A 16,870-nucleotide genomic window follows, 5' to 3' on the forward strand; every position below is an offset into this window, starting at 1 on the left:
TATAAGGGCAATATCTATGGTAGAAAAAGAAGACGAGGCAGACCCTGCCTGAGATGTAACGATGGCGTAGGTCAGGATGCCAGACAGCTTTTAGGGATATCGAATTGGTGGAGCTTAGCGCAAAACCGGAATGTCTAGAGTTCCTTATTAAGGCAAGCCTAGACCGGATATCGGTTATTGCGCCGTTGATGATGATGATGATGATCGTGCTACATCGATTTGGTCACGACGAATCACAATGCTGCTCAAGGTATGGTAACGTGACCGAGAAAGCGGAGCATGTTGTATTTAATTGCCCCAGGTTTATCAGCTCCAAACTAGATTGGAGGTAGTCGCAAACAGGTGCTTCACATCCGAAAATATTTTGGAGTTCACGCTGGAGTCAACGGAGGCTTGGAAACAAATTGTAAAGGAGCTGAAAAATATGCATCATCATCATCAACGGCGCAACAACCGGTATCCGGTCTAGGCCTGCCTTAATAAGGAACTCCAGACATCTCGGTTTTGCGCCGAGGCCCACCAATTCGATATCCCTAAAAGCTGTCTGGCGTCCTGGCCTACGCCATCGCTCCATCTTAGGCAGGGTCTGCCTCGTCTTCTTTTTCTACCATAGATATTGCCCTTATAGACTTTCCGGGTGGGATCATCCTTATCCATACGGATTAAGTGACCCGCCCACCGTGACCTGTTGAATCTATTGAGGAATACATGAGGACTGGCAAGATCATAGTCTTGTACAGTAAGAGCTTTGACCCTATGGTGAGACGTTTCGAGCGGAACAGTTTTTTGAAAAATATTCATCAACAGTTTATTTGTTAGCCATTTACCCCTTGGTGGGGTATAGCGCGTCAACTGCATCTAAGCGCCATCGATCGCAGTTCACCTCCATGACTACCCGAGACGCCCGCGCTCCTCCTCTACTGTTCTGCGCCAAATGTCCTTAGCTTAGGCAGGAAGAATTGCGAAGAAAACAAGAAAGGGAGAGCACCATAATGGGTTGCAGAAAATAACTGATCCTGCCCCGCGATGCAATACTTTGTAGCAGTCCCGTGGGGAGAGTGGACAGAGAAGGAGGTGCTTTTAATGAGTAAGAGTCTTATATAACCGCATGGCAGGAGCCAGCAATAGGTTTTTGAACCTTTCTACCTTCCGACGATGAAAAAAAGACAAATAGACAGACGGGCAGACAGACATTGAGTCGAATCTAATAAGGTTTTGTTTCACACAAAAAAGATAGTTCACATATCATGAAATCATCGGATACTTTAGGGAGCTGAGAATCGTGAAACGGGGGATATTACATAGGTTACTCTGATCTCCGCCTGGGGGTTTGATTAGTTAAAAATTTAGATTAAATGCAACCCTCGTTATGGATCAACTGGCTGGTATATCTTTTGGTTCTATATTTATTACAAGCTTCATAGTTACAGTTCACTATATTAAAACAGTTTTGAAAGCACTCCAGATATGTACATTTGTCAACATTCGTAAAAAGGACGTCGTCGTTCAATTTCAACCCCCACTGTGCATTTATACATGCAAATGATTATTGGAAACGAGATGCTTTCATCCTCATGAAAATAAATGTTTAAAATCAATGACGATGATTAAGTTTTCACTGGGTTCCATTGTGGAGCTTATAATTGCCCATAACACGCAACTCCTTTCAAAGGTATCGCTACATTAGCCACAATACGTATTCCGTATATGTAACCGTTTCTTGGGTTCACCACAAGTTATACCCATTAAGTTCCATACTTGTCAAGACGTACATCAGATAAATGCATGCAGCCATGTAAACAAGCATATCTAATATATGAATGCATAGATAGGCGCTCCCTTGATTCTTGCATATGGAATTTTCTTAACTATGGGGAGACAATTTTCCACACACACCTGCAACAATAAATCGTTGGACTATAATAATAGTGATGTCCTTCTGATAAACTTTGTGGACTATAAATTGATAGAGGTGGCTAAAAAGGATCGAAATTTTTGGGCTAGCAACCTGCAGACTTCGAAACTTTGCTCGTACCGAAACGTCAACAACGCCTTGAATAGGGACTTACCTCAAGGTTACGACCTTTGGTTATCGAGAATGCGAGAATGGATTATGATTGGCTTTTGGAATGTCGTCGGCAATGATATCGAGAATCTCCAGAATGCTCGCTTTCTCCAACTGGAGGGAGAATTCCAGCAATATGAGCTGCACATTCTGGGCCTAAGTGAAATAAGTTCCATGCACCAACCGAGATTTCCGATATAGTGAAGAAAGATGCTTTCTGCGAGCAATTATATACAATTCAGGTTGGGTCTCCTAAAAGTGTGATTATGATCAGGAAGAGTGATCTAAATCACAAGGTGGGCTTTGATACCACATTGCTTGGACATGTGATGGGAAAAAAACGGTCTTATAGAAGTTAACTCAATGGTGAGAGGTCTGTGGATTTCTGCAGTTTTCATCGTTCCGTCATTGATGGCATACTGTTCGAGCACAGAGCTTGCCATAAGGTCAGTTAGGTTTCAACTTTGCGTTCAGTAGTCGATTTAGAAGTTGTCTTCAGGATGCGCGAGTCGCTGACGTCAGCCTCGGAAGGGATCACCCTCTGATGGCCGACGTTCGTTTGGGAATTGCGTCCGCCACTTCTCGTAGAGACCCCCCAAGTCCAGCAGCCGTATATATTACCTAGCTATCGTTCGACAGTGGGAGTTATCTTGCCTGACTGGACAACAGATACGTTGAATAACCTACCCAACATCCGGTTCATTATGGTATCGTGGAAGCGGTCTTATCAACGGAAGAGACTAAAGACTCTATTGACCACAGGGAGTGATGGCGAGGGTGACGTGCTCGAGCATGTTCAATGTAGTGCATCCTGTGACAAAAAGGTCAAGCAAGCGAAAGATGCTACAGATCGCATTGATTTCAGAACTGTATTTCGTACCACGATACAACTTACATGTGGTCACGAACCTTTCGATGATTCAGTGAAGGATTCTAACGGTGTACTCTATCCATGATAACGAGTAGCTTCACCTCGGTTCTTAGCCGTGTCACTTAAGGTGAAATTCTGCCTTTTGTGGATGAAACGTCCAGTTATAGTAGCATACGTGTATCAGAAGAGACCATTTAGGCCATCAACACTCTCAACCGGAAGCCACCCCAGCTTGCTCATACTGCATATTCTAGCCATGGTCGAGGCCGGATCTTTGTTTTGGAGTTTACGAACTGGAGTACTTCATTGTTCCTATACAGGTTTGCTTACCTAGAAATTTCGAGTTCTCGCGTTAGGTTAGGTCTCAAATCAGGGGTCCAAAAGCCACTGGACGAAAGTGCAAAAAGGCTTGAATTGATGGAATACAAGGAACTAACGGCGGGTTAACTGTCGGTTAGAATGCGCATGTTATGTTTGGAGCTGGAGTCATGACCCAGCAGTATGGCAAGTACGGCCGCTTGGAATTACCCGGCATATTTTACAAAACTGTACGATTCGACTTCACTTTGGGAATCCGAGAATACCCTTACTACTCTGTCATAAGCCCGCAACACATCATCTGTCTTCCACTTTTCTCGGTTGAAAAATCCACTGTAGGATTTCTCATCAACGGCGCAACAACCGGTATCCGGTCTAGGCCTGCCTTCAATTTAATATAGGATCAGGGATCATACCCAAATACTTTACCTTGGAGAAAAGTCATAATCTGTCCATTTAGCCACGCATCTTTGGCTTGTAGGTAAACAGAATAAGCTCCGTTTTGGTTGCAACTGACAGCCACACCTTTTTCAACACGCCCTCCATAATCTCCCTCCCTGACACCAACATCACTAAGTCGTCGCTATGCGCCACTACTTTCACCCGCTCCTGCCCAGTTTCCAATGAATTTCATCAATTAATTTCAGGGGGCACCCTTTTACTCACAACTCTTTTCAAGCGGCTACCTTCCAGGTTTGAGCGGATTATCCTGGTTTTTGGCATAAATACTATCCATTGTGTAAAGCACCTTTCCAATCCTATTCTGGTTGAGACCTCTTCGATAGTTTTAGTGGTTGAATATTGCTAACCATACCAATTACTTCGTGAAAAGCTGCCTCTATGGATTTGCCTTTGAGGTAGGCATGATGAAATTTGGAGAAGGGTAACCTCTCCATGATTGTCCTTAAGTAGATGTCTAGGACGTGCTCAAAGGTCTTTAACGCGAAAGAGGCGAAGCTGATTGGGCCGTAACCTCTCCAGAAATGTGGTACATGTGTAAACGAAATATAGTTTCGATAAATCTCTACAGTACAGTATACACCCGCGCACTGAAGAAGGGAACAAGTTGTTCCCGATATATCGATATTTGCATAATAAAATCACTACTAGCGACGAAGACGGTGTTAGGTTTTAATTTCCTTAAATCTCTACTCTACTCTAAACGGAACTCTCTGATTACCGACTTGATATTCTCAAATGACTGGGGTCCATAACTTCCAAGCGCCGTTCCGATTCACAGTCCTTCTTATCCTGGCAACGCTCCAGGGTCTCGCGAGAAAATTTCGTTCAGCAGCTGATGTTGTATTATAATTCTTCTGATTGTGAACCAGATAAGCCAAGGAGATATACATGTTCTCTCTTTCGGTTTACTACAGTTTGACCACGCTGATGATTCGTCCTAATCCTACAGGGTCAGTAACATATCAGTAGATGCGAGGCCTATCTAACACCTTTGCCACAACTAAGGGGTGCGGCGCTCTAGTTGTGAAGCGTAACTTCGTACTTGAGCTCCACAATGAACTATGTCCGTGACATGTAACCTCCGGTAAGGCTTCGTGACAAAAATCTTGCAAACTCGGATCTACTTCGAGTATGTGAGGATGGCACTCCTCAACGAGTTAATTGGGCTCAGACCGGCACGCAGAATGGCAACGAAACTTTTCGACCAGTAAATTGCCACTCTGCGTACACATAAGACATCACAAGACAACACATAAGTGGTGGCGGTTCACCACGGCCACTATGACCATTCGTTCACTGCAGACGAGCAACGTCGAACAATCGTACATTACGTCAGTTTAGCTCAAACGCAGCAGTATGAGCAACCACTTTTGGTGCGTAAATGGGGCACAGCATCGACCTAAGCGCATGTTCAACCGGAAGTCCCCGTAATGCACAGTTGTTGCAGCGCACCTCGTTGTTACGAGACAAGACCATGGGCTACTGTGCGAAACGAGCGCAGATATGGTCTTTAGCGCAGCAGCCTCTTATTCGGTGATCGAATCCTAAACACCTAAAGCAAGCAGGCAGCAGGTCATGTGACCTGGCTCTATGACCAAACTACTGGACGTACACACTTTTGGTGGACGTCAGCTTGTCGATCGTAGCGGCTGTGCCCTAAATGAGAGCATTGCTGGTCGCCTCTAAACCTGAGCTTATTGGGCGGTTAAGAATCTTCACCTCTTTCTTAAATCGCTTCTTTCGCGAAATGGTTCTCAAGAACCTGTTGTATTAGCTCATCCGTACTAATAAAGCAATGTACGTCAGACACTATGGCTAGTGACCCAAGCCTCTTAGGCACCTTCACCTCCAACCCGTTTTCGGAGAAAGGTCCCCTTCCCCCACACTTCAATGGGTTCACACTGTGAACCGTAACTCCCAGTGCAGGAGCTACCTTTCGATGAGGCGGCTCCTCCACTGGAGCAGCCATGTCAGGGATCATATCGCCACGTTTGGCGTCCATAAGACCTTCCACTTCATCGTTAAGCATGGCAACTTTATCGGCCATCCTGGTACTTCACCAATTACTTATGATGAAGCACTGCTTTTCCATACTCTTCCAACAAGTTCGGCGGTTATCTGGCTGCCCTCGGCCACCTCATTAAATTTCCACGTCTTCCACTTTGGGACATTTCTGGTGCTTGTAACCAAGACATTTTCCCTTAACTGAGACGGACTCACTGGACTCACTCGCCATCGGAAGAGTACCTGCTTTTCTCGTTATTACTCGTTTTGCTCTTCTATTTCTTCCTCCCTTTGACCTTAGCTAGGAATACTCCGACCGCCCTCCGAAAATCCATCCTCTTAACTCAGAATAAAAGCCGCAATAGATTAACCCTGTTGCCAAGAGGAAAAGGGGGATGCTCGATAATGAGGTCTGACAGCCTGCCCCCAAAGCTGGTCCATACCTCCAGCGCCAGTTCGTCGCCAGCAGAATTTTCATCTACCAGTCCCCCGCGATTCCAAACCATATCGTTCAGAGTTAGTTTGGCATTCTAGGCAAATTCTGCTCTTTTCGATCTTCTGCTCGACCCCATTATGCGATCCGTTGCGTTTGGAGGCAGGTAAGTTTCGCCAGTTTTCCAAGCGTTTATTATCATATTCCCGATCGATCCCCCCTCGATAAATCGAGAGCAGTAGAAGTGTATATCTGAACTCGACATACTGTTCGGGATATTCTTTGAAGCGTTCCAGATTTTAAATATTGTCTTTATGACACCGGGAGGCACCCCTTTAATCGTCACACTCAAAATTATTCCTCTTTTTGGAATGTTAAAGATACAACTACCTGGTAGGCGGTGATTTTAAAGTCAGGGCTCGTGAATGGTGCACGCCTCAGTCAGACTCCAGAGGGAAACGGATTATGGAAATGGCGGCGAGAACCGGGCTCGTAGTTTTAAACACCGGATCCACGTCAACGTTTTGGCGCCCAGGCTGTGAAGGAAGCATTCCTGGCATCAGTTTTGCGTCGGAATCTCTGGCATCATCGGTGGGCGGGTGGCGAGTCCTAGAAGACTTATCAGCAAGTAATCACCAGTACATCGCGTTCGAAGTTGTTGACGCTACTTGCCGGCGAGCCCCAGCGCAACGCTCCCCTGCGTGTGGAATGTCGCGAGGGTGAACATCGGGAAGTTCGTCGAAGCTCTTGGAGCTTGGACTGCACTGAAGGGCGCTCCGGGGGGTGGTAGTGTCGCAGCTGACACCGTTGTGAATTCAGTGATAAACCTGATAACGACGGCGTGTTAGGCTTCCATGCCCCGGAGGGACCTCAGGCGCGACAACCCTTCTATATACTGGTGGACGGCAGAAATTGCCTACCTACGGAGGGAGTGTCATAAGCTCCACCGTTTTGCACAACGACCAGGTGGATCGCATTGTGCGGGCATTGTTCCCCAGACACCCTGTACTGGTTGATGTAAATAGCGCAGAAAGCGTCGCAGATTGCGCTCTTTTCACAATGAGAGGGCTCGAAGAAGCGGTTCTCACTATGAAAAACAAGGAGGCTCCAGGCCCTGATGGCATCCTGGCGGAAGTTTACAAACTAGTATTCCGCCAACGGCCAGAATTGATGCTTGAAGTGTTCAACGCTTGCTTGAAGGAGGGCATTTTCCTTGTCGCTGGAAAGTGGCCAGACTCGCGTTGATCAGTAAAGGAGACCCGGAGCTCCCGTCTGCATACCGACCGCTATGTATGCTTGACACGGCCGCGAAAGTGCTCGAGAAGCTCAGCAGGAGTAGACTGGGTGGCACACAGCCGCCGATCTCGACGGATAGTGCTCCCCATAACGCTTGATGTCAGAAATGCCTTCAATTCCGCAAGATGAACAGATATGTTAGGCTCACTAGAAAACTCATTTCACGTGCTATCTTGCGGATATTGAGGGATTATCTGAAAGACGGCTCCCTGCTCTATGAGACGCTAGAGGGCCAAAGGAGGATGGAAATCATGTCGGGAGTAGGGCAGAGATCCATCTTAAGGCCGGAACGATAGTCCACTGACACTCAATATGCCCGAAGGGTCGCGCCTGGTTGGTTATGCAAACGACGTTGCGGTACTTGTTGCCAGACGCACTGTTGAAGAGGCGCAAAGCAGACTTGGCATATTGATACGACGGGTAAGCAAATGGATGACTGCTCACGGTATCAGCCTTGTGCTGTAAAAAACCGAAGTAGTCATCTTGACCAGACGGAGAATCCCGACCCTGCGTCCCCTATCGATCGGCGAGTTGACTATAGAGGCAAAACCAGCGGTTAAATACCTTGGTTTAATGCTCGACTCGAAGATGAGCTTCTTCGAGCAAATCAAAGCAGCAACGAACAGGGTTGCAGCTGGAGTTGCAGCCTTGACTTGGCTAATGGTGAATGTCGGGGGCCCTATATCAACTAGGAGACGTCTCCTTATGATAGCAACGCAGTCGGTTCTGCTCTATGTGGAGGTATGGGCTGATGCCCTTGACAAGGAGGTGCATTGTAAACGCCTTGCTCAAGTGCAGGCGCGGGGAGCTTTGCGAGTGGCGTCTGCTTATCGCACCTTCTTCGAACCGCGGGAGTTGGGGGAGGGGAGGGGGGTAAGGGTTGCCAAGGAGCGCCAAGCTATCTACCGTCGTAAGGGCGAGAACTTAAGAGAGGTGGTTGCTCGTGAAGAACGTCAACACACCTTTACCGATTGGCAACTTTTTTGGCAAAATGAGCCAAGGGGCAAATGGACTGCGCGGCTCATCGACAAATTAGACCCGTGGTTGAACAGAACGCACGATGAGATTGATTACTTGCTTACCCAAGTTGTAAGTGGGCATGGAAGTTTTCAGTCTTACCTGCACAATATCGGGAAGGCGCGATCTCCTGATTGTGTGTTCTGCAATGGAGTGGCGGATGACACTGAACACACCTTTTCCTCTTGCGGGAGGTGGGACGGCTTTCGTCAGCAGCTTTATGCAGACACAGGGGAGCTCTCTCCAGACAACATTGTCAGAGAGATATTGAAGAGCGCTGGCAGCTGGAATCGTATTGCGCATTATGTTTTGGGCTCTTCTTATTGCGAAGAAGATTGAACTCGACCGACGGAGGACGGTAAGGAGTTCCCTGAACTGACAACTCCCTTCCTCCCCTCCCCTCTCGTTGATGAAAGGAATTCCCTGACTTGAAGGCTCCCAAAGCCGGAAGAGCGGGAGGGCTAGCCCGAAGTAATATGTCAAACGGTTCCAGGCTAGTTCTCCGATCACAGGGAGGTGTTTAGTTGGTAGTCCGACACTCTGTGCGTAAACGCATTCACCTACCCTACTTCAAAATAAAAAAAAAAAACCTGGAAAATTTCTCAGGTTCTCGGGCAGCAAGGTAACTCTCCCACTGACGAATGTCAAGCGGTCGGTCATCGGAGTAGAGGCACTGAATTCTCTCGCACCGACCACTTTAATACCCTTCGGATAATTGTAGAGATGTGTGTGGAGTTCAAATCTCTGCAATTGCTCTGCTTCGTCGAATTTGATAGGGTTTTCATAGCTCTCAACAGGAAGTGCTTCTAAAGTACTCTAGGCAGTAAAGGCATTCCAGAAAATCTAATAGCTATTATATGACGAGCTGCATCGTGGTAAAGTCTCTCTAATACCTCGACTACGACGATGACACTGGCTTGTTTTTTCATCAAGTCATAGGTCTTCAACTTTGAGTTGTTGAGAAAGCCCTTTTGCTGGAACGCTATGCAATGGAATTCACTATCTCCGGATAGCAGATCCTACATGGTACAGGATCGTCAAGCGACCATGTAGGCTTCTCGGAAAATCCTGGAGGGAGCTAGGACATATTTTAGCGAACGGGTATAGCTGGGGTATTGTATCTGAAATTTATTAAGTATTAATAGCCTAAAGAATTTGGATTAGAACTTGCTTATTGGCGTCCTTTAAAATTGGTAGGTGGTGTTTTGTTCTCTAAATTTGAGAGCAAATATCTCAGTAAGAGATACAAACTACTTTCTAGTTTCAAAAACCGAGACCATCAAGAAAGTTACGTGAATACTTTTTTCAAACTATTTATGGCCTTCAACACAGATAGGGAGCACGGAGTCATTAACACTATTACCAGTGGAAACCAGTCAGCACTTTCTTAATGAACAGAATCTGAAAAGTTTTTCTGGTTGGTTTGCGATTACTCAGTAGAAAACTACGAAACTTTTTATTTACCATTTGCTATCAAATTTCACACTATCCATTTTATAGGAATATCAGGAAACCACTCGACGGATCACCCACATCATGAAAAAATGTTACCAAGGACACTTTATGGGAAATTGTGACTACGGCGATGTTTCCAACCAATAATTTTTTTTTACAATTTTTTGGCTGAATTCATTCCACGCAGCGTTTGAGATAAGGAGCTGATATTCATGTTCCGTAGAAAAAGTTCAAAGAAAAAAATTTAAGAATCCAGAAAAATTCAATCCAATAAAAAAAGGTCTAGGAGACTATCAGCAATTTCAGCTTGAATAATGTCATCTTGTAATTATGGATTTGGACCCAATAATTTTTTTGAGCCCCGCAAAAGGTGTCTTTATTCGACTTTTCTTTTACTTACACGTGACATTTTCCACGATTCTCAGATAAGGTGATAGGTGAATGTTGCAACGGTTAAAGAACTGGATTTTTTTTTAAGAAAGGGAGGCTCAATCACACCACAATAAGTCAACTTTACAGAAGAGTCTTTCAAGGCACTTTACTAAAACCACTTCAAACGTCCCTAGGCCACCTTCCATTCAGGTTGTAATCGAAGAAGCAACTGAACTCATTTTAAGCCAATTTAGTGTCCTGGATGTGTCGAAGAGGAGGTAAACCCTTGAGGTTTTATCGAAGTACTGTTGGTGTGGTAACGAGCATTTTGTTGATATCCAGTCAAAATAGGTCCTTTTCGTTTTCACGTGCTAACAACATAAGCCACTCGTATGTATAACTATGTACACGACTAGAGCTTAGTAAGACAAACATATTTTCGCAAATTTCTACTATGAGTAGTAACAAGAATTCAATGTAGAAAAATATTGGGGTGTCTGCGTGCCACCATAGAAGAATTTACCCCGTACACTAGTAGAGTTCTCAAATAACAAACCACGCTATCGAATTCCCGTAATTGTTGCCAAGGGGAGTCCGCTTTGAATACATTATTTTTTATGAAAGGGAGAAACGAGACTTATCACTAATTAAATTTAGAAGTTTGAAGTCATCCTGACAGTATTTCATGCAAATATTATATCTAAAATAATTAATATAATATCACTCCCTCAGCACCCAAAGGCATGATAGAAAGGAAAAAAATCGGTGAATAGATGATTGGCATGATAAGAGTTATAGAACAAACAAGGAAATTTGTAAGGAATGTAAGTGTTATTGCTTCCCCAGGACTTGGCGGGCGTCAGTAGGTCCTTGAAGTGGGTCAAGTAGTGGACTACAGGATAGATTGATGCGGAATACAGATTTTTGGGAGCCAACCTATCTCTCTCTGGGATTCATATGTGGTTCTCAAAGAGTCAAGTCTCTCGTCTACCAAGACCGTTAGTGGATGGTGACAGCCGCACCCTTTACGGGTTGACCCTTCTATTAACAAAACGCTACGGATCTAGACCAAGGGGTCGAAAAACACCTCTCCCAATCCAGGGTGTTATGTGAACCGTGCTCATTGGATAGTTTGCAGTTGGGCGTAAGTGACTATATTCGTACGGATCTTCACGGTCGCCTCAGTGAGTATGCCTGACTTTACCGTGCTACGGGGGCTACGGCATGGAAGATCTCCTAACCCCATACTCGTAGGAACTATATGAGTACTACAGTAAAACTGAGCAAAAACTCAAAAAACAAACAAGCGAAACCCCGTACCGCACATGGGGCCATCAGGCGGGGGCACAACTCCGCAACCCTGAGACCCAGGTGATTACATCCAGGAAGCGAGAAGTTGCGATGTCAAGCAGGGGAGCCAAGTCCAACATTCACCTATTGCGAAGACGGCAACCAACGAAGATCCGACAGACAAGGGTACATCTGAGGTCACCATATCAGATGTCAGGAAGGAAACAGGCCTCAGCCAAGTACTAAATGGTATCTGCCCTATCTGAAGGAAGACCTGAAACCAGAGACGACCTTAAGAAGGTTTAGGACCGACCTGAGCCTTCATTATCGGAGCCAAGAAAGCGGGCAGCAGCGGAAATCAGCCCGCAAGAGGGAAATAATAATAATCGTTGGCGCAACAATTCATATTGGATCACGGCCTTGAAGTGTGTTAGAGCACTTCATTCAAGATCGTAACGGTACACTACAGTACACTGCAGGAGGCAATGTGGTCAGTATTGCGCTGGACCGAGATTATTACTTTGATTTAACTCAGGTACTACTCATTCATAGCTGAGTCGACTGGTATCCGACATTAAATCACGATACAAATCCCACTGCCACCTTCCGTATGACAGCCTTGTGCTCTAACCACTGAGCTATGTGGACACAGGAGGGAAATGCTTCCAAGAAACCAAAACCCGAGTTTATCTATGTGTAACTTCGCGGGGTTTCTAGCGATTAAATTATTTGAAATAATTAAGACTTAAAATAATAAAAAACTTGTTGTTTGTTGTTGTTGCAAATACCGATATTTCGGGAACCCCTTGTTTCCTTCTCTACTTGTTACCACTGATGAAGGGAACAAGTGGTTCCCAAAATATCGGTATTTGCAAGAATAAATATCTACACCAGCGAAAAAGAAACAACAAATTGTAATGAACAGAACAGTGTCCGGATAGTTGAGTGGTTAGAGCAGAAGGCTATCGTACGGAAGGTCGCGGTTCAAATCGATTTGTATCGTGATTTGACGACGGATGCCAGTCGACTTAGCTGTGAATGAGTACCTGAGTCAAATCAGGGTAATAATCTCGGACGACCGCAATGCTGACCACATTGCCTCTCGTTACGGTCTTGAATGAAGTGGTCTAACATATGGATTGTTGCGCCAACGATTACTATTATTATTAATGAACAGATTCGTGGGAAAAAATCACCTCAAATGACATGCCCGCGACTCTTGTTCAGAATAATCGCAATTCTGTTCTCACAATAAGAAAAGTGGACCTCAGCCGACGGTTCAACAGTCCCCGGGACGACCGAGGAGGAACTACAAGAGATCTGTAGATGCTAGATGTCAGGAATGCCTCTTAATTCGGCTAACTGGGGCTGGAATAAAACCGCTCTAGCTAAACTTCGTATACCTGGTTACTTAGCACGATTAATCGAGAGTTACCTCACGAGAACACTTTTTTGGTAAGAGACGACTGACGGGTCGAAAGAATATGCTGTGACAGCAGTTGTTTTCCAAGGCTCCGTGTTGGAGCCCCTGCTGTGCAACATAATGTATCACGAAGTGCTTGGCCTTTGCGTGCCAAAGGAGGCAACGTTGATTCGTTTTTGCAGGCGACTTGGAGGTAGTAGTAGTTGCGAAACACTCCTAGAATGTGGAACTGCATGGAAGCGAAATCATTGATGCCATCAAAGCATGGTTATAAATGGTTAAACTGGGCCTGGCGGACGATAAGACGGCAGCGGTCCTTATTACCAGCCACAGAAAAAATAATACTATCAAAATCGGGTTGGTAATCAGGAGTTCATTTCAAAATCAACTATTAGATAACTGGGGGTAATGATCGATGCCAAGTTGTGCGGGCATCTGGACTGCTTTTTCCCGTGGCAGCAAAGGCTAGATCATCACCAACAAGGATGATGCCTAATATTGGAAGGCGAAAGCCGTGTTGCCGGCTGCTTATCGCAGGGATGGTGAAATCCATCTCGCGGCTTCTGTCTGATCGGAAGAACCAGAGGTGAATGATTTCGGCATACAGGCTATTCGTGCTCAAAATGTGCAGCGCATATAGGACATCACCCCACTAACAGAGCTGGGCGCCTTTTCCTGGAAACATGATAGTCCTATCCTAATCAGCTGGGATCCATACAACACAGGGAGAATCTCTTCTCTCTCAAGATGGGCCCGCGTTTGTCAAATCCCAGGTCATACGGTGGGAATTGGGGGTGAAAATAACCGCCATCTTTTGGTATTTATCCTCATAGGCTAGCAAAATCAAATATTCCAAAGTAACTAAATCGTTCTCCCACCAGGTACCAACTAGATGAAACTCGAAAACGATGCCTAGCGATTCTACGTCCGGCAGGGTGCGGGTAGTGACCCCCTTGCGTACCCGTTTGACGCATTCTGCAAGTGCTGCTGTAGGTTGCAAGTCATGAAGTTGCTTGTATTTAGTAGCAATTGATGGTATTACGATTTCAACCCTCATAGAAAATTCATAAATCTCTTGCTTCAGCACTGAAATTTATTGTTGGCTGATGAGTTCGTTAATCTGTCCTTCCACCTGGATGCACTCTAGGTCGGTTATATTTTATATTTAACATGATAGAGATAATTTTTACTTGCTGTTGCTTTGCTGCCTCTATCTCTTGCCTAGCTATGACATCTCTGAAGCCTAAAAAGTTTACAGCTCCTGTAGAGAATTTTGCCGAACTTCAAGGCCCCGTTGAGTGGGATCGGAAGGAACTCTATCGCACTCGCGCGGTAACAGCCGGTTAAATGTTGACTTACGTCGGTCGTCTGTTAGCACCTTATTCGCGAGTTTTAAGTGCTCTCGGATCTCATTCTTGACTTGACAACGGCTTCCAGGGGTGTTCTTTGATAAAGTTCGAATGCCTTCATTTGCACTTTTCCTACTTCGACTATTTCACTTTCAAGGACCGGGTCAATATACCACAATAAAATGTTTCCTAGCAATACGTACAAGCACAATAAGGTATTTATAAACGCTGGGATTCGTCCTTTCCTCGGAGTATAGACATCTTCGAAATTAGAGTTCTCCGCCGCTTTTTCTTCCTCCGGTGGTAGAGAGACAAACTGATGTACAGCTCGGAGCAAGTTTTCTTTCGCAGCTGCTTTAAGTCGGAATTGTCTCACGATGCCCTTCTTGGGATGTGGGTGGGTTTCCAGTAGATGAACGATTTTCCCATTTTAGGGGATGAACGTTTAGGTCCTTGATAATCACAAACTCCCCATGGGTTAACTGGTGATCAAGGGTCTTTCAGTGTCTTAAATGGTCGCAGACAAATCATTTTCAAAACTGTCTCTAGAGCTCCTGAACCTTTAGCCACCGTTTTCTGGCAGGCAATCCCCCATCTGCTTCATTCTCGACCGGTGACGATCTCTGAATAATGAGATGTGCCGTGTCAGTATCTGGAAATCATAGCTGTTTGACTACCGGAAATAAAGACTGACTGTTCAATATGGCGGTCAAAGGGTAGTATAAATCTCAGGGCGAAACATGGATTGGTACCCACGATGGAGCCTAAAACTTGGGAAACGCCTGCTGAACCAACACCAACAGCTCTACTACCAAACCCTATCTCCACCTCCTCGTGGTGATCGCTGGGAGTTCTTTCTTAATGAAAAAATGCAGTCGGAGAAGGATGAGGGCGAGTCTCCCGCACCTAAAAAGAGACAAATTGTACCAACTGGTCCTCCAAGTTAGGGGTTGGGTAGGGTTGACGGAAAACCGACGTTACGAAGCCAGAGAAGGAGAAAGAATGCACTTTATAACGACGAACCCGGCAACGACAACGGATTAACGATTTGCGCATTTTATCATGGAATTAGCGCTCCCTGTACAGACCGAATGCTGCTCAGCAGCTAGCCGATACCCTGTCCCAATATAAGGCTGATGTAGTAGCACTGCAAGAGATGCGTTGGACAGAAACCGGTTTCCTAGAGAAGAGCCACTACACCATATATTACAGTGAACATCCAGTAAACCATGTGCTCGGAGTAGGTTTCTTGGTCAGTCGAAAAATGAAATTTGCTGTTATCGGTTTTGAAAATAGAAGTGAAAAGCTATGCAGTCTCCGTTTGCGAAACAAATTTAGAAATATAAGCCACATTGACGTTCACGCCCCTGCAGACAGGAGACTGCAGAGTCGGAGAAGGATATTTTCTACGAGGCAGTTGAGCGGTCCTTCGAGGCCTGTCCCAAGTATGATTCAAGATCATACTTGGGGATTTCAACAGTAAAGTAGAGACGGAACCCGTATTCAGGTGATACGTCGACTCATATAGGGATATCAAAAATAATGCACTGCAAATTATTCAGTTAGCAGTATCGCACGAAATGTTTGTTACCTAGTACCTGGTCTGCACGGGAAATGGTCCACAAATATACGTGGGCCTCTCCTGACGGGACCACTTTCAACCAAATTGACCATATGCTGATTGAACGCCGCCACCTCTCAGCCTTGATGAAAGTCAGAACATATAGGGGGGCCAATATACACTCATATCACTACCTCGTTGGCATGGTGTTCCGGGCTCGAATAACAAGAATAACAACACCACCCAGAATCCCCTCTGACAATCAGGAGTGAGTTAACTGAAGTCATTCACAATACAGTACTCCGTAACATCTATAAGAGAGAAATGGATGCCGCAGTAACCGCAGTCAACAGAGATCTTGGGGATGAAGCATCAACAAATGATCTTCACAATCACCTAAAGAACGTTATCATGAAAACGGCCACAAACATGCTAGGCCCCAGCCGCAAAAAGAGTCGAAATGGCTGGTTTGACGATGAATGTAAGCTAGTAATGGAACGGAAGAATGCTGCATACCGAGTAATGTTGCATTCTCAAAGAACGCGGGCACGCGCAGAGATTTATCACGAACTCCGGCGAGCGGAGTAGCGACTTCACAGACGGAAAAGGAAGCCTGCGAGAACCAATAGGTCTGTGAACTCGAAAGGTACAGGCACCAGGCGCACAAGTTTTATCAACAAGTCAGCAGCAGTTACACACCTCGATGTTCATCCTGCCGAGACAAAGAGGGAGATCTGATTTCCGACAGAATGGTCATATTGGAGCGATGGGTTAAGTACTTTGATGAACTACTGAACAATCACAATATCGGCGAGTTGGAGGTCCCGCCAACTGAAGACCATAAGCCGCCAGGAGCAGATGGAATTACAGTCGAATTAATTAAATACGAAGCGACCAAAACTACAAAAAGCGGTTCAACAACTGATGCTTAAAGTGTGGGGCCGCAAATCAATG

At 45.4% G+C, this 16,870-nt stretch overlaps 1 protein-coding gene across 1 annotated transcript in view; it reads right to left on the reverse strand.

Moving 5' to 3' along the window:
- LOC119650982 (rootletin) overlaps positions 1-10,477 on the reverse strand; it is a 70,531-nt gene extending 60,054 nt beyond the window's left edge. The window contains exon 1 of the mRNA XM_038054245.1: positions 10,322-10,477. Within this exon, the coding sequence (XP_037910173.1) occupies positions 10,322-10,330 (9 nt within the window). The 5' untranslated portion in view covers positions 10,331-10,477. The remainder of the gene's footprint in view (positions 1-10,321) is intronic.
- Between the last annotated feature and the right edge of the window lie 6,393 nt (positions 10,478-16,870).

This window comes from Hermetia illucens, chromosome 3 (assembly GCF_905115235.1).
Source record: "Hermetia illucens chromosome 3, iHerIll2.2.curated.20191125, whole genome shotgun sequence".
NCBI lineage: Eukaryota > Metazoa > Arthropoda > Insecta > Diptera > Stratiomyidae > Hermetia > Hermetia illucens.